At 39.3% G+C, this 27,020-nt stretch overlaps 1 protein-coding gene across 1 annotated transcript in view; it reads right to left on the bottom strand.

The window, feature by feature from the left end:
* CSMD3 (CUB and Sushi multiple domains 3) overlaps positions 1–27,020 on the bottom strand; it is a 1,107,808-nt gene that overhangs the window by 387,077 nt on the left and 693,711 nt on the right. Inside the window, exons 18-19 of the mRNA XM_034759587.1 lie at positions 19,646–19,833; positions 14,681–14,869 (exon numbers count right to left, since the gene is read on the bottom strand). Coding sequence (XP_034615478.1) covers positions 14,681–14,869; positions 19,646–19,833 — 377 coding nt within the window. The remainder of the gene's footprint in view (positions 1–14,680; positions 14,870–19,645; positions 19,834–27,020) is intronic.

The raw sequence follows: 27,020 nt of genomic DNA on the forward strand, positions 1-27,020 counted from the left end.
AATAAACCTGGTGTCTACCTTTTTAAACTTATAGCACTCAGCATTTCCACATACAGAAGTAAATTAATAAAAGATTCTGTAGGTGGCAGATGGGAGCAAAGAAGAGACCAGCCACAGATGGAGAAATAATTTATGGAGCTACAATTTATAGTGCAGCAGGCAAGAGAAAGTAAATAAATAAAAAATAGAGGTAAGCACCAGTGTTCTACAAAAGAAAAAAAACACCTTTGTTAGTACGATCAACTTATGATAAATAAGATGAATAAATATGCATAGCTTGCCTAAATGAGATGTAAGAGAAGGAAACAACTATCTACAAAAGATTAAAAATAATGATTATTAATGGTTGCAAGAAACATAGAGAAAGAAGTTCCAGAGACATAAGGAAGAGTTATAGGATGAAAATAAGAAAATGAAAATGCATTTACACCCGAATCCAGCAAAGCATTTCATCATATGCTTAACTTTAACCTGACAACCTATTTATAAAGGGACTTTCACACACTGTGTACGTATCTTATAAGAAAGGGAAATATATTTTTAAAAGCCAATTATAAAATATCAGCTAGATCAAATCCCCCCAAATAGCCAAATAAATCCAGTACCACACAAATCAAACCACTTCAACACCAAATGTCCTCCATTCTCAGAAGATCCAAATGTGACAGGAAATGGGAGGAGAAAGTAGAATGTCTGAGATGGTATGGCAATGGAGTGGACCTCAAATGATTGTGGACATATCAGCCAGAAAAGACTGGCCTTGCAGCATACTGCAAAGCAGGGGTTCTCAATCTTTTTCTTTCTGAGTCTCCCCAACATGCTATAAAAACTCCACAGCTCAGCTGTGCCACAATAACTATTTTTATGTATATAAAAGCCAGGGCCGGTGTTAACGGGTAGCAAACAGGGCAACTGCCTGGGGCCCCATGCCACAGGAGCCCCCATAAAGTCACATTGCTCGGGCTTCGGCCTCAGCTCCAGGTGGCAGGGTCAGGCCCCTGGGCATCAGCCCTATGCAGCGAGCCTTCGACTTTCTGCCGAGGCCCCAGTGAGTCTAATGCTGGCCCTACTTGGAGGATCCCCTGAAACCTCCTCATGGCCCCTAGGGGGCCCCGGATCCCTGGTTGAGAACTACTGCTCTAAAGGCTGCCAGTGAGGTACCCAGGCAGATATACTTCAGGAGGGAATTCCCAACAAACTCCTTCAGAAATGGAGGAGTACCCATGACTTAAGAGCTCTGTTACTGAACAGCTCCTGAATAAACCTAGGACAGGTCAGAGAACCTGTCAACCACCACAGCTAGGGTAGGTGCCATGGGTACATGCTATCAGCAATATACTTTCTAGTGTATGTAATTTTATTTTAGTAACCCATCAACAAAAAGAGTATAATCTCTTTTCCACATCCCTCTGATGTGTTCCTCACTATACTGCAAAATCATGTTTGTTAATTAATTTGGGCCATCTGCGTGTTTTTAATATAAACATTAAATTCACTCCCTCTGGCTGCAACAATATTTCTTGCTGATGTTCTCTATTTTTTAATGTAAATGAAGATCAAATGGAGCAACATTTATTCTTAATTGTAATGTTGAATGAAAATTAACATTTATTAGCATTTTTTGTTATGATGAAATAGGAGAATTGCTATATTTTAAGCATCACTAGGGGCCAAATCTGTTGTTTAGTACCGAATAACTCTATTACTACAATCCTTGCAGATGATAAGTAAAGCTGTGAACAGTTTACCAAAAAAATCTGCATTTTCTCCAATTTCCATTATATTTAATCTATCCTAGTAGCTTCAGTGTTATTTAAAATAAATAAATAACTTAAATAATTAAAATCAATTTCTGGAATTCAAGAGTCAAGAAATAGTTTTAAAGGTAAATTTAAATGTTTTTATCCTCAAGATGAAACAAGAATATATTTAAAATAACTAGGGTTTTAAAAAATATATTAACACTAATATTCCATTAGTTTGCTTACAGCTGCGCTTCCCACAGCTTCCGTTAGCCGGGAATGGTGAACCACAGCCACTGGGAGCTGTGGGCGGCCGTGCCTGCGGACAGCCAATGTAAACAAACTGTCTCACAGCCCGCCAACAAATTACCCTGATGGACCACATGCAGCCCGCAGGCCGCAGGTTGCCCATCACTCGACTAGAGTGTCTACATTGTTTTGTTTGTTTGTTTGTTTTAGTATATTACATTGTTAAAGCTTAAGGCTAAATTCTGTTAGAATAGCCACACAGGAAAACACTTGAGAACCTCTGTCAGAAGAAAAAGATGCTTCCTAATGGCTAGTCATTGTGAAAGGATTATGGACAGAAAATTCAGGAGAATACATTCACCTCCATAGGTAAGGGTGTGGATTAGGTAAAAATGGGAATGGTCTGAGTGTGATCCATGTAAAACTAGAGAAAGGAGATACTGGATAATACTTCCCTGAGCAGAGCTCAGAGTAATCTAATTCTTCCTCTGAGATATAACAACTTTTTTGAATGCTTATTCTCACAGTTCTTTGAGAATGGCTGTTCTTTATCTAAACTATCTATCTATCCATCCATTTATCCATCCACGACATTGTTTCCAGTTTTTGTCTAATTGTGTAAAAGATTGAATTGCATCCCCCATACTATTTTTTGAGATGTGTGCTTCACACATTACTAAATATACATAATAAATTAAATAAAAACAATGTGTAGGATTTTCCGGCTGTATGGATATAGAAGAGATGCAGCCACTAACTTTGACAAAAAGGGATATTTGACCTGATGGAAGCCAGAATCCAGGCATAATTTGGTGTCAACTTCTTCATTTTATATTTTTCTGTATGTGTGTATTTTCACAATGGCTATCCAGAATATGACACCACATAGCGCTTGAGTCCACAAATTACTGGGTTGCCAATTATGAGAACTGATCATTATGGCCTGATAAAGACTGTGGGTCTAATGCTGCACTCTTTTACAAGAGTTTTATAGTGGTGTAACTCATCTAACTCAATGGAGTTGCACCAGCATACAACTGTTGCAGCACACTAGAGAATCAGGTCCTATATATGAAAAATATGAAAATACTCTCCTCAAAATAAATTGCTGTCTTTAAGAAAAATGTATGGAAATATATGCTATTAGGTACAACATGATGCAATCAAAGTAAAAAAATATGCTCTTCAGAAGTATCTTTATATGCCATTTTGTGTGTGTGTTACATATATAATATCACCCACATACAAAACCCTTATATTACAGGAATGTTCTTAAGGTAGCTATCAGGGTTCCCTCCCCACTCTGAACTCTGGGGTACAGATGTGGGTACCCACATAAAAGACCCCCTAAGCTTATTTCTACCAGCTTAGGTTAAAAACTTCCCCAAGGTACAAATCCTTCCTTGTCCTTGGATGAGTACTGCTGCCACCACCAAGCGAGTTAGACAAAGATTAAAGGAAAAAGACCACTTGGAATTCCTGTTCCCCGAAAATCCCCCCAAGACTATTCACCCCCTTTCCTGGGAAGGCAAGGTGAGCACAGACCAGAATCAGATTCTTAAAAACACAGAACTTTATTATAAAGAAAAAGTAGAAGAAGTACCTTTGTAAAATCAGGATGAAAGGTCATTTACAGGGTAATCAGATTCAAAACACAGAGGATTTCCCCTCTAGGCAAAACTTTAAAGTTACAAAACCAGGGCTAAACCTCCCTCTTAGCACAAGGAAAATTCACAGGCTAAAGCAAAAGATAATCTAATGCATTTCCTTACTATTACTTACTATTTCTGTAATATTAGATGCTTAGTTCAGATATGGCTTAGGGAGATGTATTTTCCCTGCCCTGGTTCCTCACTGACCCGGAGAGAACAAAAGAACACACACATACACACACACACACACACACACACACACACACGACCTTCTCCCACAGATTTGAAAGTATCGTCTCCCCTTATTGGTCCTTTTGGTCAGGTGCCAACCAGGTTATTTGAACTTCTTAACCCTTTACAGATAAAGGAGGGATTAACCTTTACAGGGTAAGAAAGGATTTTATGCTACCGGTAGCCATATGTTTATGACAGTAGCAAAGTTAGGAAATGCCAGAATTAAGGTTGTCCATGGAAACTTAACTCTGCCCTTGTGTATATGCACTATGATGTGGCTTGTGAGATGAAGGCAGCTCAGAGACTTAGGAAGTTAGCCAGCTAAGTTCACCAGCAGAGGAAGCCAGGGAAGTAGGTATTTTTCTTCAATTTACAGGTCCTCTACAAGGAAGAACCCACAATGTGAGGAAAACAGTGAGTCACCAACACCACTGCCAGGTCTTCCTCTGCCTGTATCTGTGGGGGCCCTGACCAGACAGGTATCCTGATCCTGGGGGGCTTTAACACAGGTTGTGGTCTTGATTTGTTGGAATTGTGGCCTGCATGTCCCTGCCAAAGAAAGCTCAGCAGGAGGAACCACCTGGTGTGAGAGTTATCTGTTGATGGGGTCCCACATGAAATAGGTAAGAGAACTCATCTGCATAACATACAGGAACACAAGGACTTCACTGACAGGATATACATGGAGACATCCAGGATGCTAGTCAACTAGAGACTATCAAGGCACAAGAATGGGAAGGAGAACCAGCTGCTCTGCATTGAAGAGACCGGCTGCTGGGCAATAGACAGTGGGCAGTAGACAGTGTTCTGGCCCACACCCAGGTCTCCTAGTACATGGTATGATGTACTGGCAACAGGAGGAGAGGAGCAGAGCCAGTGGCTAAGGAGAAGATCAATTTGCCCACAAAGCTGAGAGGTTCGAGGCCACCACATCCAGGAGAAGGAGAAGTAGGGTGGTGGTGGATAGGGACTCCCTTCTGAAGAGGACAAAGGAACCCATCTGCCAACTTAACCTGACATCCCAGAAGGTGTGCTGCCTGCCTGCAGCATCCAAGATGTTACAGAAAAGCTGCCAAGGTTCATCTGGCCCTCTGACCAGGAGTGCGAAAACCTCGGTAGTAGTGGGGGGCACAAAGCCCCACCCCCTCTGTGGCCCCGCCTCCTGGCCAGGCCAAAAGCCAAAGCTGGGCTGTGGTAAGAGCCCCCCAGGGAGCCCAGGTCTCTGTGGGGAGACTCAGACCCTCGACCTAGCCTGGGTGACATGCCCCAGGGGCAGAAACACAAACCCAGGTCTGCTCTCGGGCAGGGCAGGTGGAGGGTCCAGGGCTCCCTGGGAGGCTCTCATCACAGTCCAGCTCTGGCTTCCAGCCTGGTCAGGAGGCAGGGCCTTGGGGGAAAGAGGAGGAAAGGAGAGGAGACACTTACAGGGGCTGAGCCTCATGGCAATGGGGGTCTAAGGCCCACCTCATCAACCCCACCGAGAAGAGGATGGTGCCATGGGCCTGGGCTGTGCTTTGCAATGGGGAAGCTGATCCATGCCTATTCAAGGCTTGCAGTTTGGGGGGCAATGCCATCTCAGTTTCCCAAACTACGCCCATGTTAAAAAGTGGGTGGGCATAGTCTGCAAACTTTTAAAAGTAGTGGGGCCGTGGATCCCTTGGCCTCCCCCCAGCAGTTCTGGCACCTCTGCCTCTGACCACTATGCCATGCTGTTCATTAATATGGACACTAATGCTACCAACAGATATGAACCTCAGTAGATCAGCAGTGACTACAGGGTTCTGGGAGCCAGGGTGAAGGGGTTGGGGGCACAGGTGGTATTTTCAGTTTGGGAGATACACATCCTGGAGATGAATGAATGCATGGCTGCGCAAATGGTATCAACAGGAGGACTTTGGATTCGTTGACTATGGGTTGTTATTCCAGGAAGGAGGATTGCTGGGAAGAGATGAGGTCTACCTGACCAAGAAGGGGAAGAGCCTTTTTGACAGCAACTTTTCAATCTAGTGAGGAGGTGTTTAACCAAAGTTCAGAGGATTTATGTATCAAAAGCCAAAAAGTAGGTATAAAAAATGGTGACATTGACATAGGACTTCTAGTTGGGGAGAGGAAAACGTAAATTACACAATAGGGTCAAAGGAGTAAAAAGAGGGAATACACAGGGGGAAATCTGCTCAATATCTATACACCAATACAAGGCAAATGGGGAATAAACAGGAAGAACTGAAAGTTGTAGTATACAAGCTAAATTATTAATAGATTTCAAGGCCTAAAGGGACCATTGTGATAATCTATTCTGACCTCCTGTATAACAGACAGAGAACTTCCACAAAATAATTCCTAGAATATATCTTTTAGAAAAACATTTCATCTTGATTAATAAATTGTCAGTTATTAAGACTCTACTATGATCCTTTTAAAATTGTTTCAATGGGTCTTACTGTTAAACATTTATGGCTTATTTCCACTCTGAATTTAAATTTGTCTAAGTTCAACTTCCAGCATTATACCTTTCTCTGCTAGATTGAAGAGCCCTTTACTAAATATTTGTTCCCCGTGTTGTAATCAAGTCATCCCTTAACCTTTTCTTTGTTAAACTAAACAGATTGAGCTCTTTGAATCTATTGCTTTAAGGCATGTTTTCTAATCCTTTAATCATTCTCATGGCTCTTCTCTGAATCCTCTCCAATTTATCAACATCCTTCTTGAATTCTGGGCAATAGAACAAGACACAGTATTCCAGCAGTGATCGCACCAGTGCCAAATATAAAAATAAAATAACCACTCTACTCCTACTCAGAACTCCCCAATTTATGCATCCCAGGACTGCACTAGCTTTTTTGGTCACAGTGTGACACTGCAAGCTGATTATCCACCATGATCATCAAATCTTTTTTCAGAATCACTGCTTCCGAGGATAGAGTACCTCATCTTATAAATAAGTCCTATGTTCTTTTTTTACTAGATATATACATTTACATTTAGCTGCATTAAAACACACATATTGTTTGCTTGCACTCAATTTACCAAGCAATCCAGTTTGCTCTGACTCAGTGAGCTGTCCTCTTCATTATTTACCACTCGCCCAATTTTTGTGTCATCAGCAAACGATGTCAGTGATTTTTTTTTGTTTCCAGGTCATTAACCGAAATGTTAAATACTGTAGGGCCAAGAACCAATTCCTTGTGAAAACCCCACTGGAAACTCTTGATAACGATTCCCGGTTTTCAATTACATTTTGAGACCTATCATTTAGCCAATTTTTAATCTATCTAATGTGTGTCAATATTAATTTTATATTATTCTAGTTTTTAATCAAAATGTCATGCTGTACCAAATCAACACCTGAGAGAAGTCTAAGTATATTATGTCAACAGTGTTACCTTCATCAGCCAAACTTGTAATCTCAACACAAAAAAAGATCTATTTCTAGAAACCTATGTTGAATTGCATTATTTACATTACCCTTCTTAAATTCTTTATTAATCAAGTCCTGTATCAGCCACTCCATTATTTTGCCCGGGATTAATGTCAGACTGACAGCCCTATAATTACTTGAGTCATCTCATTTACCCTTTCTAAAATTGGTACAACGTTAGCTTTCTTCCAGTCTTCTGAAACTCCCACACTGCTTCAAGTCTTATTGAAAAATCAGCATTAACAATCCAGCAAGTTCCTGAGCTAATGATTTAAAAACTCTTGCATGCAGGTTATCTGGACCTGCTGACTTAAAAATGTGTACTTATGACTTAACTGGAATTACAGAGAGTTGGTGGGATAAATCTCATAACTGGAATATTGGTATAGAGGGTACAGCTTGTTTAGGAAGAATAGGTAGGAGAAAACAAGGAAGGAGGTGTTGCATTATATAACAAGAATAGATATGTTGGTTCTGAGGTCCAGAAGGAAGCAGATCAGATGAAAGTCTTTTGGGTGAAGATAGAAGAAGAAAAACAGGGGTGGTGTCATGGTAGAAATCTAGTACAGACCATGAAATTGGGAGGAGGAGGAGGTAGATGAGGTTCTAGTACAAAAAAATAGAAATATCCAAAACATATGGCCTGGTAGTAATTGTGGATTCTAACTTCTCAAATATCTGTTGGAAAAGTAATATGGAAAAACACAAATTCACAGCTTTTATAAGCATACTCTTCACTCCATCGTCCAAGTCATGAATGAAAATATCGAATAGTACCAGACCTAGGACAGACTCTTGCAGGATCCCACAAGATGCATCCCTCCAGTTTGATGGCAAACCATTGATAACTACACTTTGAGTATGGTCTTTCAATCAGTTTTGCATCCACATTATACTAATTTCCTCTATACCATATTTCCCTAGTTTGCTTATGAAAATGTCAATAGACTTACTAAAATCGAGATATCATATCTACATCTTCCCCTGCCCTCCCTCGGCCCCGGTCAGTAGGCCAGTAAGCCTGTCAAAGAAAGAAATTACGTGTGGCATAATTTGTTCTTGACAAATCCCTGTAGGCTATTCCTTAAAAGCCTATTAACCTCAGGTACTTATAAACTAATAGTTGAATAATTTGCTCCAGTATCTTTGCAGGTATTCAAGTTAGCATGACTGTTTTATAGTTCCCCAGCTCCTTTTTATTCCACTTTTAAAGATAGGTACTATGTTTGCCATTCCCCTGTCCTCTGCAACCTCACCCATTCTCCATGAATTCTCAAAGATAATTGCTAACAGTTTCTAAGAGTTTCCATAAATATATTAGGAGCAAGAGAAAGACACAGACAAAGGAATGTGTAGGTCCACTACTTTTAGCAAAAGAGAACATAAAGAACATAAAGAATATGGACAACATAAAGAAGTTTGAAGCGCTTAATAACTATTTTGCTTCAATCTTCACTAAAAAAAGGTAAATTGTGACCAGATGCTTAACATAATTACTATTAACAATAAGGAGGAAGGAACGTAAGGTAAAGTAGGGAAAACAGATTAAAGAATATTTAGATAACTTAGATGTACACAAGTTGGCAAGGCCTGACAAAATTCACCCTAGGGAACTTAAAGAACTAGTTGAAATAATCTTGGAACTGTTAGTGATTATTTTTCAGGTGAGATCCCAGAAGGGCACACATTGTATCTATTAAATATCTAGATGGAGCGTATGGCGGAAGGTCTATCCTGGGTCTATTCTTCTTCTTCAATATTTTCATTAATGACTTGAATAATGGAGTGGAGAGTATGCTTATAAAATTCATGGATCACACCAAGCTTGGAGGAGTTGCTAGCACTTTGAAGGACAGTATTAGAATAGAAAATGACTTTGGAAAATTGAAGCATTGGCATTAAATAAATAAGATGAAATTCAATAAAGATAAGTGTAAAGAACTGCATGTAGAAAGGAAAAATCAAATGCACGACTACAAAATGGGGAATAACTTGCTAGGCAGTAGTACTGCTGAAAAGGATCTAAGGATTTTAGTGGATCAGAAGTTCAATATGAACCAGTAAAGTTATGCAGTTGTGAAAAAGGCAAATATAATTTGGGGCTGTATTAACAGGAATGTTATATGTAAGACACAGGAGATAACTGTCTGACTCTACTCAGCATTGGTGAGGCATCAGCTGAAGTATTTTCCTCTGTTCTATGCACCATACTTTAAGAAAAAATGTACAAATTGGAGAGAGTACAAAGGAGAGCCTCAAAAATGATAACACATTTAGAAAACCTGACCTCTGAGAAAAGGTAAAAATAACTAGGGATGTTTAGTCTTGAAAAAAATATATTGAGGGGGGGACCTGATAGTCTTCAGATATGTTAAGTAGTGTTATAAAGAGGTTGGTGATTAATTGTGCTGCATGTCAACTGAAGGTAGGACAATAAATAATGGGCTTAATCTATAGCAAGGGAGATTTAGAATCATAGAATCATAGAACTGGAAAGGACCTTGAGAGGTCATCTAGTCCAATCCCCTGCACTCGTGGCAGGATTAAGTATTATCTAGACCATTCCTGACAGGTGTTTGTCAAACTTGCTCTTAAAAATCTCCAATGTTGGCGATTCCACAATCTTCCTAGGCAATTTATTCCAGTGTAACCACGCTGACAGTTAGGAAGTTTTTCCTAATGTCCAACTTAAACCTCCCTTGACGTAATTTAAACCCATTGCTTCTTGTCCTATCCTCAGAGGTTAAGAAGAACAATTTTTCTCTACTACTCCTTGTAACAACCTTTTATGTACTTGAAAACTGTTATTGTGTCCCCTCTCAGTCTTCTCTTTTCCAGACTAAACAAACCCAGTTTTTTCAATCTTCCCTCATACGTCATGTTTTCTAGACCTTTAATAATTTGCATCTGAAGATGTGAGGTTTTTACCCACGAAAGCTTATGCCCAAATAAATCTGTTAGTCTTTAAGGTGCCACCAGACTCCTTGTTGTTTTTACAGACTAACACGGCTACCCCCGATACTTAATAATTTTTGTTGCTCTTCTCAGGACTCTCGTCAATTTATCCACATCCTCCCTGAAATGTGGCACCCAGAACTGGACACAATACTCCAGTTGAGGCCTAGACATTAGGAAAACCTTTTAACTATAACTTTAACTTCTTAACTTTTATAACTATACTATTCCTATGCTCTGGAATAGGTTTCCAAGATGTGAAATCTCCATCACTGGAAGTTTTTAAGAACAGGTTAGACAAACAACTCTAAGGGATGGTCCTGCCTCAGTGCAGGAGGGCTAGTTGACTTCTCAAGGTCCCATCCATCCCTATGTTTCTATGATTCTATGATACACCTTGTAATTTTAGGATCACATACTTTTTTTTTTCCCCTTTAGTGACCCAACCTCATTCAGAGCACAGGGTGGATGGTGCTAACAGAATTAGGGTGTTGTTTTTTTTTATATATACTCAATGTGCAGAAAACCTTATCTATTGCACACGCTCCATGCTCTGTATTGAATAAGGAATTGTTCATTTCTTCATGGGCTTTTCTATTTCATTCATCACTATAACATGTAAGCACTGAACAAATATAAAATATTTTAGAATTTATTTTCTTCCAGGGAATAGGAAGGGCTCCATCCATATTTCTTCTACTTCGAAGAGGAGCCAAGGCAGAGATATTCTGCTACCGACTCCTCTCCACACCCTGAATATTTACACACACTCCATGGGAAGAGTTGCTACAGGATTTTCTCTCCCCAGAAAAGTACGGTTTAAATCAAAACGTTGTTGATGCAAGTCCACAGGGCAAATGTTCACTTCCCTAAGGTCCAGTCTAGACCTAGTCCTATATATAAATCACTCCAAAGTTAAAGATTCAGCAATTAAATTAAAATTAATGTAACCATGAATTGATGAAATTTACTAGAATAAATACACTCAATCCTGCCTTTAAAGCATATTTATTCAATGGACAATTGCCTTTTAGCAATGTGCTCTAGAGAAAAAAAAATCTCATTTACTTGATGAATTGCATGCTAGTTCAGCATCTTGAAGAAGAAATGTATCACAATGTGTAAGGTTATTGCACAGCAGAGCATATTATTCACAGAGAGCATGTTAACATTGTTTGTTTTAGATGGTAAGCATCTAGTGCCTAGCAACATAAGAAAACATTACCCCTATATATGGGGTCTATTCAGCATAAATTAGTTTTTCTGGTTTGGAGGGCTAAGGGAGATCTACAGCTCTTCACTCAAAGAGTGCGACTGTGATTGAGATACCCTATTATGAAGTGTATCCCAAAACGTCAGAATGCCAGCTTCTCATCCACCCTTGCAAATGCAAATGCTTACAATCAACATTTCATGGCACCTCCAAATGAATCTCAGCTTCAAACCTGAATTGTTTGCTGAATTAAAAAAGTCAGGTGCCAAGCTGATATATACCAAAAACTGCAATAGGGAAGATCATGAATAATGCAATAATTTTCTTCATAATAATCTATGCATTTCTGAGTCAATCAGCTTCTTTATTATTTTCATTAACCTTTAATCCTCAGTTTTCTACTTCCTATCCAATATCAGCAGATATTAACTCTATGGGCAATTTTGTATAATAAGAGTAGTGCCTTCTGCTCTATATATGTGATGTAACAGTAAGCAACAGGATTTATACTGAACAGACCCTAATGCTAACCTAACAGATTTCTTCTAATAATACTGTTATACAAGATGTTCTACACCCATATAAATATTTTTATTAATGGGGTAAAGATAGGAAACTAATGCTGAAAAATAGCTCAAATGTAATCAAGAAAGGGGTGATAAGAACTGTATCAGGCCTTCCAAATGCAATAACCAGGCTGAGACAATAATTAATTGCTGGAAAACATTCAGAGTGAAAATTTCATGTGAACACCATCTTCTCATCTGACAGGGAGTTCATTGTAGCTCTTGTTTCAAAAGAAGACCTTTTATACAAAATGTCAGATGTAGTACTGGGCAACACTTTGAATTTGCCGTTCAAACCTGTCTTCATATCCATATACATAGTCGTCAACTCTGAAGTAGTATTGATGTATGCTGAGGCTGCCAGAATGGGAAACAGGGTTCAATGATAGCCCAAGTACACAGCAATAAAGAATTTAATATGTTGAGATTTGGGAAAATTCAGTCTTGTGGAAGTCAAACACAAACAAAGTGACTCTAGATCTCAGCTCCTTCTGAAGTTGTATCTTCACCTGAATTTTTACTGGAAGTTAAGTGATTACCCGTTAAATGGATACCCAACCACATTTGTACCCTATACGGTGGATACAAAGCTGGCTGGATTGTCGGGTTCAACAGGTAGTGATCAACGGCTTGATGTCTAGTTGGCATAGGGTGACCAGAGAGCAAACATTGAAAATCGGGATGGGGTTAGGGGTAATAGGCAATTTTATAAGACAAAGCCCCAAACATCTGGACTGTCCCTATAAAATTGGGACATCTGGTCACCCTAAGTTGGCAGCCGGTATCAAGTGGAGTGCCCCAGAGGTCGGTCCTGGGGCCAGTTGTGTTCAACATCTTCATTAATGATCGGGATGATGGGATGGATTGCATCCTCAGCAAGTTCACAGAAGACACTAAGCTGCAGGAAGAGGAGATACACTGGAGGTTAAGGATAGGGTCCAGAATGACCTAGACAAATTCAAGGATTGGGCTTAAATAAATCTGATAAGGTTCAACAAGGACAAGTGCAGAGTCTTGCACTTAGGATGGAAGAATCCCATGCACTGCTACAGGCTAGGAACTGACTGGCTAAGCGACAGTTCTGCAGAAAAGGACCTGAGGATTACAGTGGATGAGAAGCTGGATATGAGTTAATAGTGTGCCCTTTTTGCCAAGAAGGCTACCGGCATATTGGGCTTTATTAGTAGGAGCACTGCCAGCAGATCCAGAGAAGTGATTATTCCGCTCTATTCGGCACTACTGAGGCCACATCTGGAGTACTGCATCCAGATTTGGACCTCCCACTACAGGAAGGATGTGGACAAATTGGAGAAAGTCTTGTGGAGGGCAACAAAAATGATTAGGGGGCTGGGGCACATGGCTTATGGGGCGAGGCTGAGGGAAATGGGTTTATTTAGTCTGCAGAAGAGAAGAGTGAGGGGGAATTTAATAGCAGCCTTCAACTACCTGAAGGGGGGTTCAAAGAGGATGGAGCTAGGCTGTTATCAGTGGTGGCAGATGACAGAACAAGGAGAAATGGTCTCAAGTTGCAAAGGCGGAGGTCTAGGTTGGATATTAGGAAAAACTATTTCACTAAGAGGGTGGTGAAGCACTGGAATGGGTTACCTAGGGAAGTCATGGAATCTCCATTCTTAGAGGTTTTTAAGGCCCAACTTGACAAAGCCCTGGCTAGGATGATTTAGTTGGTGTTGGTCCTGCTTTGAGCAGGGGATTGGACTAGATGACCTCCTGGGGTCTCTTCCAACCCTAATCTTCTATGATTCTGTGATTCTCTCCTGGAATAAATGAGGGGTGGGAGAGAAGATCAGACTAGAGCTGGCTAAAATATTTGGATGAATAATTTATTCATTGAAAAGTGCAGTTTTTGCAAACCTGAAACTAATTGTGAATTTGACACAAATTCACCAAATAGTTTCAGACGATATTTTTTTTCTTACACAGGAGGAGGAAGTGCTCACTGAGGATGTGGGAGAGACAGGTTCAGTTCCACACACCCCCCCCCACGTGATGTGGAACAGGGACTTAAACATGCATCTCCCACCTCCTAAAAGAGTATAGGGCTATAGCGTACTCTGGAGAAAGTCTATCTCAATCTCTCCAGGTTAAGCTGTTCCACTTTATCCACTGTTATATGGGGGACATCAGCACCGCCTCCTCCCCACAATTCCTGTCTTGTGAGTCTAGTCCTTTAAAAATTCCCAGGAGTAAAATATTCCATGTCAAATGAAATGTTTCATATGACCCAAAGTGGACTTTTTTAATTTGCCAAAAAATTCGGAATTATTTTGATTCTGTTGAACCCAAACTGATTTTTTTCAGTTCACTGGCAGTTCTGATTAAAAAAACCCAGCAACAACAACTCAGTTATTCACCCAGCCCTTAGTAACATGTTAAATACCTTAAGTTAATTGGCAAATCAATTAACAAGGTAAAATACACTCTAATGTAGATATAACCGCTATTATCTACAGGTTCAATGAGCTGCTTCTATATTTAAATAAATATTTCTGTACAAAATGGTACATTATATAAAAATGCTTCTTTGTTCTTAAACTTAAATGCTTTATATTGGCACATCAGAGTTCCTAATGTCTCAGAAAAACACATACATGGCATAGATAAATTTTTATACCTAGTTAATTCATTCTTACCATCACAAGTTGGGAGTGGGTGGCTCCACCAATGGTTTTTTTCACATAGCAGAGGCTCTTCATGGCTCAGCCTATATCCTTGATCACAACTAAATGAAACAGTGGAACCAATAGAGAAGTCATGACCGTAACGACGTCCATGAACTGGTATACCAGGATCCAAACAAGAATAGGTATTAACTGTTACACCTGGAATGCAAAGGAAACATGACAAAAAACTAAGTACTGTATTTTAAAAAGTATTCAACTATGCTGGAAAAAAATAGCAAACCTCTATTATACACATATTTAGCGAAGTTATCTTAGCCTGTGCTTGTGTGTGTAACTGAATAGCCTAATATCTTACATTCACTTGTTATGTGATCTGCTGCAGAAACAGAGAAGAGGAGAAAAGGAGCCGAAGAGGAAAGAAACAAGGGTCTGCTTAATTTTAGATGTGTCACAAAATTCAAATCTTTAAAGTTTGTTTCTCAACAAGAAAGACTGATTATACATAATTCCAGTATGAAAAAACAGAGAGGGAAAAACACAAAAGGAAAAAAACAAATCTCAGAATTTCAGTTAAGGAAACAAAACAGAAAGTTCATTAATAGACCATATAAGAATGGAAATGACATTTCAGAGAATTCTAGCTACAAACAGAAAGGCATCTATTGCAGAAAGCAAACATTAATTTCTGATTTTATTTCCTATTCAGAATCTTATAGGGTTGGTTAACTGGCTAGTTGATTAGGTATTTTGTTTTGTTTTTGTAACAATCCAAAGAATACATTTTACTGCCAAAAGTGTTATAACTGAAAGAAAACAAACCAAAAACCTTAACAACTGAATCTAGGAAACTCCTCCAAGATCTTTGAAGGAAAAGCATGATAGATTGTTTTGCTTCTGAAATCAGTACCAGTAATGGAATAAGTATTGGAATAAGAGCTTGAGAACATGACCTATGAAGGAGGGCTGAAAGAATTGGGTCTGTTTAGTTTGGAAAAGAGAAGACGGAGAGAGGACATGATAGCAGTTTTCAGGTATCTAAAAGGGTGTCATAAGGAGGAGGGAGAAAACTTGTTCACCTTAGCCTCTAAGGATAGAACAAGAAGCAGTGGGCTTAAACTGCAGTAAGGGAGGTTTAGGTTGGACATTAGGAAAAAGTGGTGGTTAAACACTGGAATAAATTGCCTAGGGAGGTTGTGGAATCTCCATCTCTGGAGATATTTAAGAGTAGGTTAGATAAATGTCTATCAGGGATGGTCTAGACAGTATTTGGTCCTGCCATGAGGGCAGGGGACTGGACTTGATGACCTCTTGAGGTCCCTTCCAGTCCTAGAATCTATGAATCTATACTTAGAAGAGAAAAGTTAAAGCACCAGAAAAGGGAAGTGTGTAGTCCAAGACAAAGAGAATGCTTGGGCAAGACCTTTCTACTCTACCCAAGCAAGGTAGAAGAAAAATAATTTAAACAGTACAGAAAAACAAAGGCAGAGAAAGGAATTAGGTACCAATAGGATGGTGGAAAAGCTGGATGCTGTAAGCGAGCCATTGCTAACTAATATTACCCATAGCGGAAATTCAGATACAAGCTGGCTGCTCTGAAGAACATAAGGTGAACCAGGAAGAATCAGATGAGAAGGGAAAAAGCACAGTAGGAGTATGGGACAGCTACTACCCTGTCCGATACTCTTAGTGGATAGTCAACAGAACATTTACTACTGAAGCACATTTCTTCTTTATGAAATATAGTGTTAAGATGTATATTCTGAACGTGTCATGTTATAGTTTGAATACATATTTCATTGCCAATATAATTGTCTTAGAAAATAAAAAATCTTATTAAAAAGACAATTTTAAATAAAATCACAGATTTGGTTCATTTCTAATAGAATGGACAAACTACTTTGGTAATACATTATATTTAATGGATTGACTTTGTCTTCTGACTTTTTTCAGTTGTAGTAAGTGTAGACTTTTGCCCCTCAAAATATATGTATATGAAATTGATGAAGCTTTTTTTATATTCTGCACCCAGGACAAAGCAAATAGGATAATGTGCACTGAAATGGTAGGAGCCTTGAACGGATGCATACACAATTCTGAATTTTAGCTGTGATTAGATGAGACACCATTTATTTGCGTGCATAGGGAACAGAAAGAGTATCAGAAAGCTACTCTGCATATTCAATTTATATGATTCAGGCCCTTGATTTTAAGCACGTGTTTAAGGTCTATTAAAGTTTTGGGCTTAAGTGCTGCCCCAACCAGGGATGGGCTTAAGTACATATGTAACTGCTTTCCTGAATCAATGCCTCAGTATTTTGATTATTGGGAATGGAGGGGAGCGAAGGGTTATGCCACAGCCCTGTCTGAGGCTCATCAAGTTCCTATCTACTCTATGATAAAACCTATATCAAGAGAAAAATGCATGACCATGAATCTGGAAGATAATTGCTCTCTTCCCTCCCCAAAGTACAATATTGCTTTGAGGGAATACCTGAAATACTGTCTCCCTTATCTGTCTATGATTGAGTTATGTATTAATATATGTTATATAGTTATGCAATACTATATGGGTCTCAACTATTACTCAACTTTACACATTTAATTAGATGTAATTGAATGTCAAGTGAACATTAACTTTCTTCCAAGAGAAATTGTTCAGGTCATTAATGGAAAAATATTCCTTAAATGATAATAATCTGGTCCAAAAATTGATATATTTTGACAGTAGTTCTGCTTGCAATTTTTTTTATTATACTGTTCTTATTTTTTTAAACCAATAATTCATGATACTATAAAATATTATGATGTAGAAATACAGAAAATAAAAAGTACTGCACAATAGGGCACACACATTGTGTTTAGTGATAAGGTCATCTAAGTTACTTACCAATAACTTAACTTCTCTAATGGTATTATCTCCGCAGATTCTCACTCTTGGATTTGTATGGCAAAGAGTGTGACTGCAAGAGTGGAGATCTGTGAAGGCAATTCTACATAGGAGAAGAAGTGCTTTATAAAGACCCCTGAGGGTCTAGCTGAGATGAACCTTTGTGAAGGTAGTTCAATTTTGTGGCCAATCAACCATAACAATTTCCTTTAAACACTTCCAATATGTTCCATATGTTTCCAAACAAGAAATAATATTTCTCTGCCCTGTTGGGCAGAGATTCACAATTCACTTCCCAGCAAGCTGAAGCAGGGTACAGTGAAGATATGGTGGTGCTCAAATACTGAGCAGAGACAGTGACTTGTGTCACTCAACAGTTATTCCTCCAGATGAATAAGGAAAGGCACTGATAAATTTTGATAAAGTACCATCCAGTCTTTCTGGATGAAAGGACATTGGCCTTTAAAATACATCAAGGTGGGTTAAAGCTGAAAAAAATGAGGAGATCCTCAATTATCCATCAGGTACAAGAAAAACTCCAGGGAAGGGAAACACAAAACATTTTATAACTGCTAGCAGATTTTCTTAGATCAACTGCTGACACTTTGAAAGCAGGCTTCACGTAGTGCCTACAAGAACTTGTAGCAGCCTGAACTTTGTGCGATAGAAGTTAGTCCTTATAAATTGTCGTTACTTTTCTGGGATAATGTAAAAGGGTCACAAACGATCTTAAACAATAAGATCATGTGGGAATTATTCTCTTGTAGTGGTTCCAGTAACCATTAGTGTGGAAGAAAAAAAGTTGGAAGCAGAAGACCTACATGCCTGATGTTAAATAGAAGTTGAGTACATTGAAGAAATCATTCAAGAACAGCTTATTCATGTGAGAATGTGACCTATATAATGCTGCCAAGGTCAGTGAGATATGTACTAGTCTGCTATATAAAGTGCTGTTCACACAAAATAACTAAGTTGATGTCCATGCAAAACCATTTTTGCCAAGTGATTTTAAAAAAGATTATATGAATGCCATCCTTCCTACCACCTTGGAACATATCTCAACACCTTCCTTGTGTACCTGGCAAGTTTCCCTAGACAGATACACAGTACTGTTTCCAAGAGAGAACACCGTTGCTGAGTAATTTAAATGAGAAAGTTTTATTATGGCATTTTTCATTTCAATTACTGTACACTACAATCTGAAATATGTACGTCATGCTGAAAGTGACATCAGAATACGACTCAATGCCTAAGAAGAACATAATTTACCATTAACATTCACCATTGAGTTGAGTTATGTAGAAAGTAAAGAACAAGATCAAATATTAATATTTATGAATTCACTTTGTAGATACATTTTCAGTTTGAGAGATGTTTTCTATAGTGTGGTAATCATTAGAGCTGTATAAAGAAAAAATAACTAATAATGGATTTGAAGAGAGCTCTAACTAAAAGTTTCATATTTGTGGGTCTAAAGTTAGACACCTACATCTCTATTTAGGCATTAAATAAATGAATGGCCTAATTTTCAGAGGGTCTGAGAAACCCAAACTCCCATTAGCTTTAGTGAGGGTGCAGATACTCAACCCTTCTGAAAATCAAGTATCTAATTCAGGTGCCAAAGCATAGATATACATGCCCAACCATATTTCAATATTGTGACCTATACTTCCATAATGTTATCATAGTCACTGATTTTATATAGTTTTGCACACACAAAAATTCATTGTACTAGATGTAAAAAAGAAAAGATAAAATAAAATTATAAAATTATCATCCATTGACTCCAATCTCAGTCTTCTGTTTATTAAACTAGTAAGTAGTGTGAGTACAAAAGCAGCAACAGCAAACCCTAAGGTAATGTCTTGCATATTGCTCAGCAGTTAAACTGTTTTGACTGATTAAGGAAAGGTTTAGTGGGCTCTGGAAAGAATCCCACCAAATCCTCTTCAGCTGAATGGATGGTAGGAGTGGCTCAGGATAGTACTGACGGGGACAAAATTTGTGTGTATTTGTGTATGTACGCGGGTTCATGTGTGTTTAAATGGGGGTGGGGAAACAAAAGCATATGGTTCAACATTACTTACTTTCATAGTGAATCTTGAATCCATTATTAGAACGACTGTTGTCTGTTGTAAAGAGAAGGTAAATGAAATTGCTGCTACTGAACAGAAACTGTGGGACCTGTGTACCATTGTAAGAACCCAGAAGTGGAGACAGGAGATTTGGTCCATCGTGAACTTCCAAAACATCGTAATTGAGTTCAGTCTGAAATCTAGGGTTGAGAAAACATACACACACACACACACAAATATATATATACACATACAGACATATACATAAAATAGTTGTATTAGAATTACGTTGATGTAAACATAATCAATGTTTCAGATTTTAAATCTTATTCAGATTAAAAGTAACATGTATGTAAATGTTGAGGATTAACAAACCTAATGTAAATTAATAGTATTATTTCAACAGTAGTATTCAAGGTGCCAGGAACATACTTTACCGAGGATTCATGCCTCTCAAGGAGGATGTGATGTGCTAAAATTGTGCCATCAACTCCAGCTAGTCAATAATCCCTCAGAAATAGTTGGTGCCTCATTTTTTATTGTCATTATAAGGTGAAAATTCAAACAACATTATATGATGTGTACAAGAGATTCTTTTTATGAGTGAAGCAGCAAGAATTGATTCATATGGAGTATCTCTATAGATTTAATTCCCTGAACATTATCCAAACAGATCATTTGAATCACTTCTCAACATAACATCCAATGTACAATATTATTAACAATACAACTCGGTTTTGTTTTCTAATAAGAAGAGAGGCTTACACACAATTTAAGTGTCTTCAAAATATTGTGCAGAAAGGCCTAAAGTTTCAAAACTGGGTACCTAAAATTGGAGTCCTACAACGAGTAGATACCTAAATAAACAGCTGATTTGAAAAGGCGCTGAGTCACTGCAAAACCCCTTGACTTTCATGGGACTAGTGGATACCCTGCACTTCTGAAACAGAGCTGCATTTATTTAGGTGGCTTAAATATGGAATTAGGAACCCAACTTAAGTCATCCTTGTCTATAAAGTTTGGTTCAATTAACGACATGGGGGAAAAATCAACCCTATGGGTTTGTTGGAAAATATTATTTTATAATATTTACAACATTAATTCCCAATGTCAGAACAATTTGTATTCAATTTACTGAGAAAAGCAACAAAAGAGATATGGCAATGCTTTCTTCTGCTGTGTAATGTCTTATTCTATAAGGCACAAACAACATGACAGTGCTTTTTACTTTAACAGAATCCTAATATGAATTTTTATTGTTACAGCCTATAAGTAAGGTCTAGAGAGCTAGATGACAGTGCCTCAGTTAAGGCTTAATTGAGACAAGACAGAAGTGATGGTAAATAAGGGAACATGTATATATCATTGCAAGGGGTGGTTTCTACTCTTGTTCTTGAGGGATATATGTTAACATTTGTCAAGGAAGAGCAGTGTGTCTGCATACCATATTACTCTTGAAGTCTCAGATGCCATCAGTGGCCCAAAGCATCTTTTTACATCTGCATTTGACTGGATAATTGAGATCTGTCTCTCCAATGTGAATATTGCAATTTACAGACTCTCAAGTGTATTGCAATGCACTCTATATTGATTGACATTAAAAGGTCAGCAGCCATCAAAAATTACTACACTACTGTATCTGAGATTCCAGTTATTTCCTAAGCATGGAGAAATACTTGCCCAACCAGTTGTAATGGTAACTGTTAATAACTGTTGTGCTGTACAACATGTACAGATGCCAAAGTCCAAAGAGCCAGGGAGATGATTCATTGAAACAGGCTAAACACCCTACAATCTTCCCCGGCATACAATGGAAGAAGGAGGTTCTATGATGGGCTGCTTGGAAAACATAATCACAGAAAAAGATGAAGGAATGGAGCTGAGCTGCCTGGAGAACTTAGCGGGGGTTAAAAATCACGGTTGAAAATAATTATGGAGGAATTTTACACCAAGGAATATTTTCAACTATGAGTCATTCCAGTGTATGTTTGTAAGGCAGTGGAGAGTGGGAATGAACGATATTTCATGGAAATAGAATAAATTAGCATTGCCACAGAATTTAGAGGTTACTGCTGCAGAGTTTAGGAGTCACTGGCATGGCACTTGGTCCCATTGTGTTGTGGAGTACCTGGGGTCCCATGCATAGGTCTGCCCTAAAGGGCTAGTGAGCTAGTGCAGATATGGTTCCTATAATATAAAACACCTGCTCTCTAGAGGCCACACTAGCTTCTTACTTGATTTTGGGTTTTGATTCTGATCTGTAAAGCCCTAATACCAGAAATCACACCTCAAGCAGGCATCTCCAGTTCCCTTCTCCCTAGCCACACATACAGCAAGGCAAAGGAAAAAAATCTCTGTAGTACCCCCTCCCTGGGTTTATTTTCTTCTCCACAGAGAAACTATCAGGTAAGCATGAAAGCAAAATTGAAGGTCCAGAAGAAGAAAGAATGTAACTAAAATAAGAGGGTGATTACTGCTATAGGAAACCTGATAACAGGTGTATCTAGGTGAAGGTGAATGTGTGAAAAAGGAAGGAGAAGGTAGGGTGAGGAGAAATAAGCATTCACCAGATGAAAGAGGGAGGGATGCCTGTGTGACAAGGATGGGAAATATGTGAAAGTGGGAATGTCTATGGGGTTTTTGTTTGAAAGTTTCAGGCAGGTGAAGGGATAACTTTGCATTTGCGCTTGGAGGGCACAGTTACATATTGATGGTAATTTTTCTTCACCACCCACATCCTGACTTCTTGGCACACCCCCATATTCCCTTGCTTGTTATCTTCATATCTGAGAAAGAGTTTGGGAACTGACAGGAAAGTCAGCCAAGCCAGCCAAAACCCCCTTTGTGCTCCTGGTAGAGTCCTCTCTAATGGCTCCTTCCTAATCCTTCAAAAAAGACATTTCCCAAAACATTAAACCTCCCAGAAATTAAGCAGTGTCCTAATAGTTAATTTGAAAAACCTGTGTTGCTACTGGGCCTAGTTTTATTGAAGACTCATAACATCCCATAACCCATTCTGTGGGAGTCCAACACATTTAAACAAAGAAAACAAACCTCATTTCTAATCTCATTTTTTTCAGAGGTAGCAAGCATTTCAGCTACCCAAACAAAAATAAATCGAATCAATCAAACGTTAAACTATATGTACATTCACAACATGTAGCCTTATTTTTAAGAGACAGCCTATCAAATCAATGCAATCTCAGGATTTGAGCAGTATGTCCAGGCAAACACTGAATAATCTCATTAATCAAATATGTTTGGTATGCTGATCAGCAGTGAGATGATTAGCAGCACTGGCATTTAAATTGTCATAATTAGGCTTCAAGATTAATGCCACAAGATGAAGAGTGGCAATTCACATTTCTCACTGCTATTCTTTCCAGTCAGTCTGTCTAAGTGCAGACCCAAAAAACCCCAATATATCTCATTGTCACAGCTATCACTGTCACCAGAAGGAGTAGAATCTTTAGAGACCAGAAATTCATAAGAACACAACAAAATATGAAATAAATCTACTGGGACACCTAAAACCAGAAAATTAATGGATTTTCCATGTCTGCAAATGTCTCTTTATTCTAGTTTTTACCAAGATATTTATGCCATGATATTTGGAGACAGAAGCATTTTGGGGTACAGCTACAAGGCTATCAGACTTGCTGAGTCCTATAGACCTTCAAAGTCACAGGGGAAGGAGAAACCGTAGGAAGAGGAATTAATTCAGAATGACATGGAGTGAGAATGGAAACCATTGTGCAAGTGACAAGCTGAAAAGCTGAAAGGTTAAGGTGGCTTATTTTTGCAGGAAATATGTATTGCCAAGCAGTGCCTTCCCATGTAGAAGATGCAAACTAGAGGGCTCTAAAGATTTTAGACCCCCTAAATAAAACCATATATATATTTGCCCCTCTCATAAAGCCATAAGAACCCATAACTAATATCTTTAAATATTACACCAATTAATGTTTAGAGCAACGTGTCTCTCTCTGAACACAGAACTGAAATGCAAAGATTTGCATAAAATATATAAAGTTGTAGAAAATGTTGTAAAATGGTGGGAAATATCATGACTGTATATTTAACAAAATTAGGATCACAAGAAACTAAGCTGCAGACTTCTTGGTTTCCTCACTGAAGAGAGTGATACAACCAATACCACAGGTGAAGGGAAGGAAAATAGGTCAGATTGGGATAGGACATTTTTTTCCCCAAATCCCAAAAACTCTCTCAGGATGGGAAATCCATTTTCCTCCCTAGTTCTAATGAGTAGTCCCTTAGTTACACAAATGATCCCATTGCTTTATTTTAAATAAACATGACCTTGTTGGATTATTTGCATGTACACAGAATAATCACGAGTAAAAATATAAAATTGGACCTACGTTAAAAAAGCTGGCAAAGGGAAGGGCATTGTAATGTTCTTTTCACCAGCATTAATAAAAAAATGACTATTATATTTTTTTCTCCTAAAACCAACTTCTGAACCAAGTCCAAACCTGGGAAATTTCAGCAAAATATATTTGTTGTTTAAAAAAAAAAGAATAAATAAATAACCTTATCTACAGCATCACAATGGCAAATCAATCATGGCAGATGACTCTAAAAAGTCCTCTCACTTAAATGAAATAAAATCAGCATAGAAGAATTGATAGAGTTTACTGTATTTGGTAAGTAATTGCATTCTAACTTTATTTACCTGTATTTTAATTAGTATTAAATTAGTATGATCACTAAAACTCCAGTACTTCAAGCACTTAGGCCTGGTCTACACTACGAGTTTAGTTCAAATTTAGCAGCGTTAAATTGAATTAACCCTGCACCCGTCCACACAATGAAGCCATTTACTTTGACATAAAGGGCTCTTAAAATCGATTTCTGTACTCCTCCCTCATGAGGGAAGTAGCGTCAAAATCGACATTGCCATTTCGAATTAGGGTTAGTGTTGCCACAATTCGACAGTATTGGCCTCCAGGAGCTATCCCACAGTGCACCATTGTGACCGCTCTGGACAGCAATCTGAACTCAGATGCACTGGCCAGGTAGACAAGAAAAGCCCCGCGAACTTTTGATTTTTCATTTCCTATTTGCCCAGCGTGAAGCGCTGATCAGCACAGGTGACCATGCAGAGCTCATCAGCACAGCCAGAATCAAAAAAGAACCGTACGGGAAATACTGAATCTGATCTTTGTATGGGGAGATTAATCTGTTCTATCAGAACTCCGTTCCAAAAGACGAAATGCCAAAACATTTGAAAAAATCTCCAAGGCCATGATGGACAGAGGCCACAACAGGGAGTCAACACAGTGCTGTGTGAAACTTAAGGAGCTGAGACAAGCGTACCAGAAAGCGAAAGAATCAAATGGATGCTCACGGAGGGAGGGGCGACTGATGACTGTAGCTATCCCAAAGTTCCCGCACTCTCCGAAAACCATTTGAATTCTGGGTTGAGCTCCCAATGCCTGAAGAGTCAAAAACATTGTTGCGGGTGGTTCAGGGTATATGTCGTCAGCCCCACCCCTCCCACCCCCTGTGAAAGCAAAGGGAAAACATTGTTTCTTGCCTTTTTTCACTGTCACCGTATGTCTACTGGATGCTGCTGGCAGACGCGGTGCTGCAGTGCTACACAGCAGCATCCCCTTGCCTTGCCTTGCCTTGCGGACGGCAGGCGGTGCAGTATGTCTGGTAACCATTATCATTGTCCCGTGGGTGCTCCTGGCTGGCCTTGGTGAGGTCGGTCGGAGGCGCCTGGACAAAAAAGGGAATGACTCCAGGTCATTCTCTTCTTTAAGTTTCATCTAATGGAGATTCAGTTCTGCCTGGAATATCATGCCAGCTGGAGGCTTCTCCCTCAGGCTGCTCTCCCAGTCGGCAGCACCGCGTGGTCGCACCTACCCCAGCCTACCCCTTGCTCCCAGAGATCACAATCAGATACTTAGACCTCTACATTTTGCTGCAAATAAAAAAATAAAGCTGCCGTTTAGAAGTGTCCCCCAACATACATATCCTGGGACATTTTGTATTTTACCAGTGTCAACCAAAGGCCCCCACACAAATGGAGATTCAGTCCTGCTTGTGCTTCTATCCTAGTGCTTATCACAGATTCCCATTTTCAGCTATAGGCTGAGCAACTGCAGAATGGTGGTTCACTCGACTTCGCTGTAAACCAACCGCCCTCCCCTCCCCACTTTGATCTCTGCTTGCAGAGGCAATAAAGTCAGTGTTATTTCAAATTCATGCATTCTTTATTACTTCATCATACAAATGGGGGGATAACTGCCAAGGTAGCCTGGGAGGGGTGGGGGAGAAGGGAAGCAATGGGTGGTGTTGTTGTAGGGCCACCCCCTAGAATGGCATGCAGCTCATCATTTCTGTGGGATGTCTGGGGCTCTGACCCGGAGCGGCTGTTTGCCTCTCTGGTTCTTTAGTAGGCTTGCCTGATATTCTAGGCAGGACTGACTCTCCATTAGACAAAACTTAAAGAAGAGAATGACCTGGTGATTCATTCCCATTTTTGTCCAGGCGCCCCCGACCGACCTCACCGAGGCCAGCCAGGAGCACCCACGAGACGACGATGACGGTTACCAGTCATACTGCACCGTCTGCCGTCCACAAGGCAAGGGGATGCTGCTGTGTAGCGCTGCAGCACCGCGTTTGCCAGCAGCATCCAGTAGACATACGGTGACAGTGAAAAAAGGCTCTCCCTGGTTGCCATGCTATGGCGTCTGCCGGGGCAATCCAGGGAAAAAGGCGCGAAATAACTGTCTGCCGTTGCTTTCACGGAGGGAGGATTGACTGACGACATTTACCCATAACCACCCACGACAAATTTTTGGCCCCATCAGGCATTGGGATCTCAACCCAGAATTCCAATGGGTGGGGTAGACTGCGGGAACTATGGGATAGCTATGGGATAGCTATCCACAGTGCAACGCTCCGGAAGTTGACGCTAGCCTCGGTACATGGATGCACACAACCGAATTAATGTGCTTAGTGTGGCCACATGCACTCGACTTTATACAATCGGTTGCCAAAAATCGAATTCTGTAAATTCGGAGTAATCCCATAGTGTAGACATACCCTTACTAATGTTCTTGACTTAAGCATGTGTGCAGTCTCAGTGAAGTTAGAGGACTGCTCACTTGTTTAAATTATGGAAGTGTGTAAGTTTTTGCAATAACTATGGACGCTTACACTCAATTTTTTTCTTCAAGTGACATCTCCAATACACTCTGGTTTAGAACACAACAAATAATGTTAGACTTTAAGGTTTTAAGCAGATTTCTCCACTGACTGCAATGGCAAGTTCTGCCAAAAAAAGAAAAAGAAAAAGAAAAAGAAAAAAGAGTGGTTCAGTGGCCCCAGATATAAAGTGTTCTTATGTACATTA

Source organism: Trachemys scripta, chromosome 2 (assembly GCF_013100865.1).
Source record: "Trachemys scripta elegans isolate TJP31775 chromosome 2, CAS_Tse_1.0, whole genome shotgun sequence".
Taxonomy (NCBI): Eukaryota; Metazoa; Chordata; order Testudines; family Emydidae; genus Trachemys; species Trachemys scripta.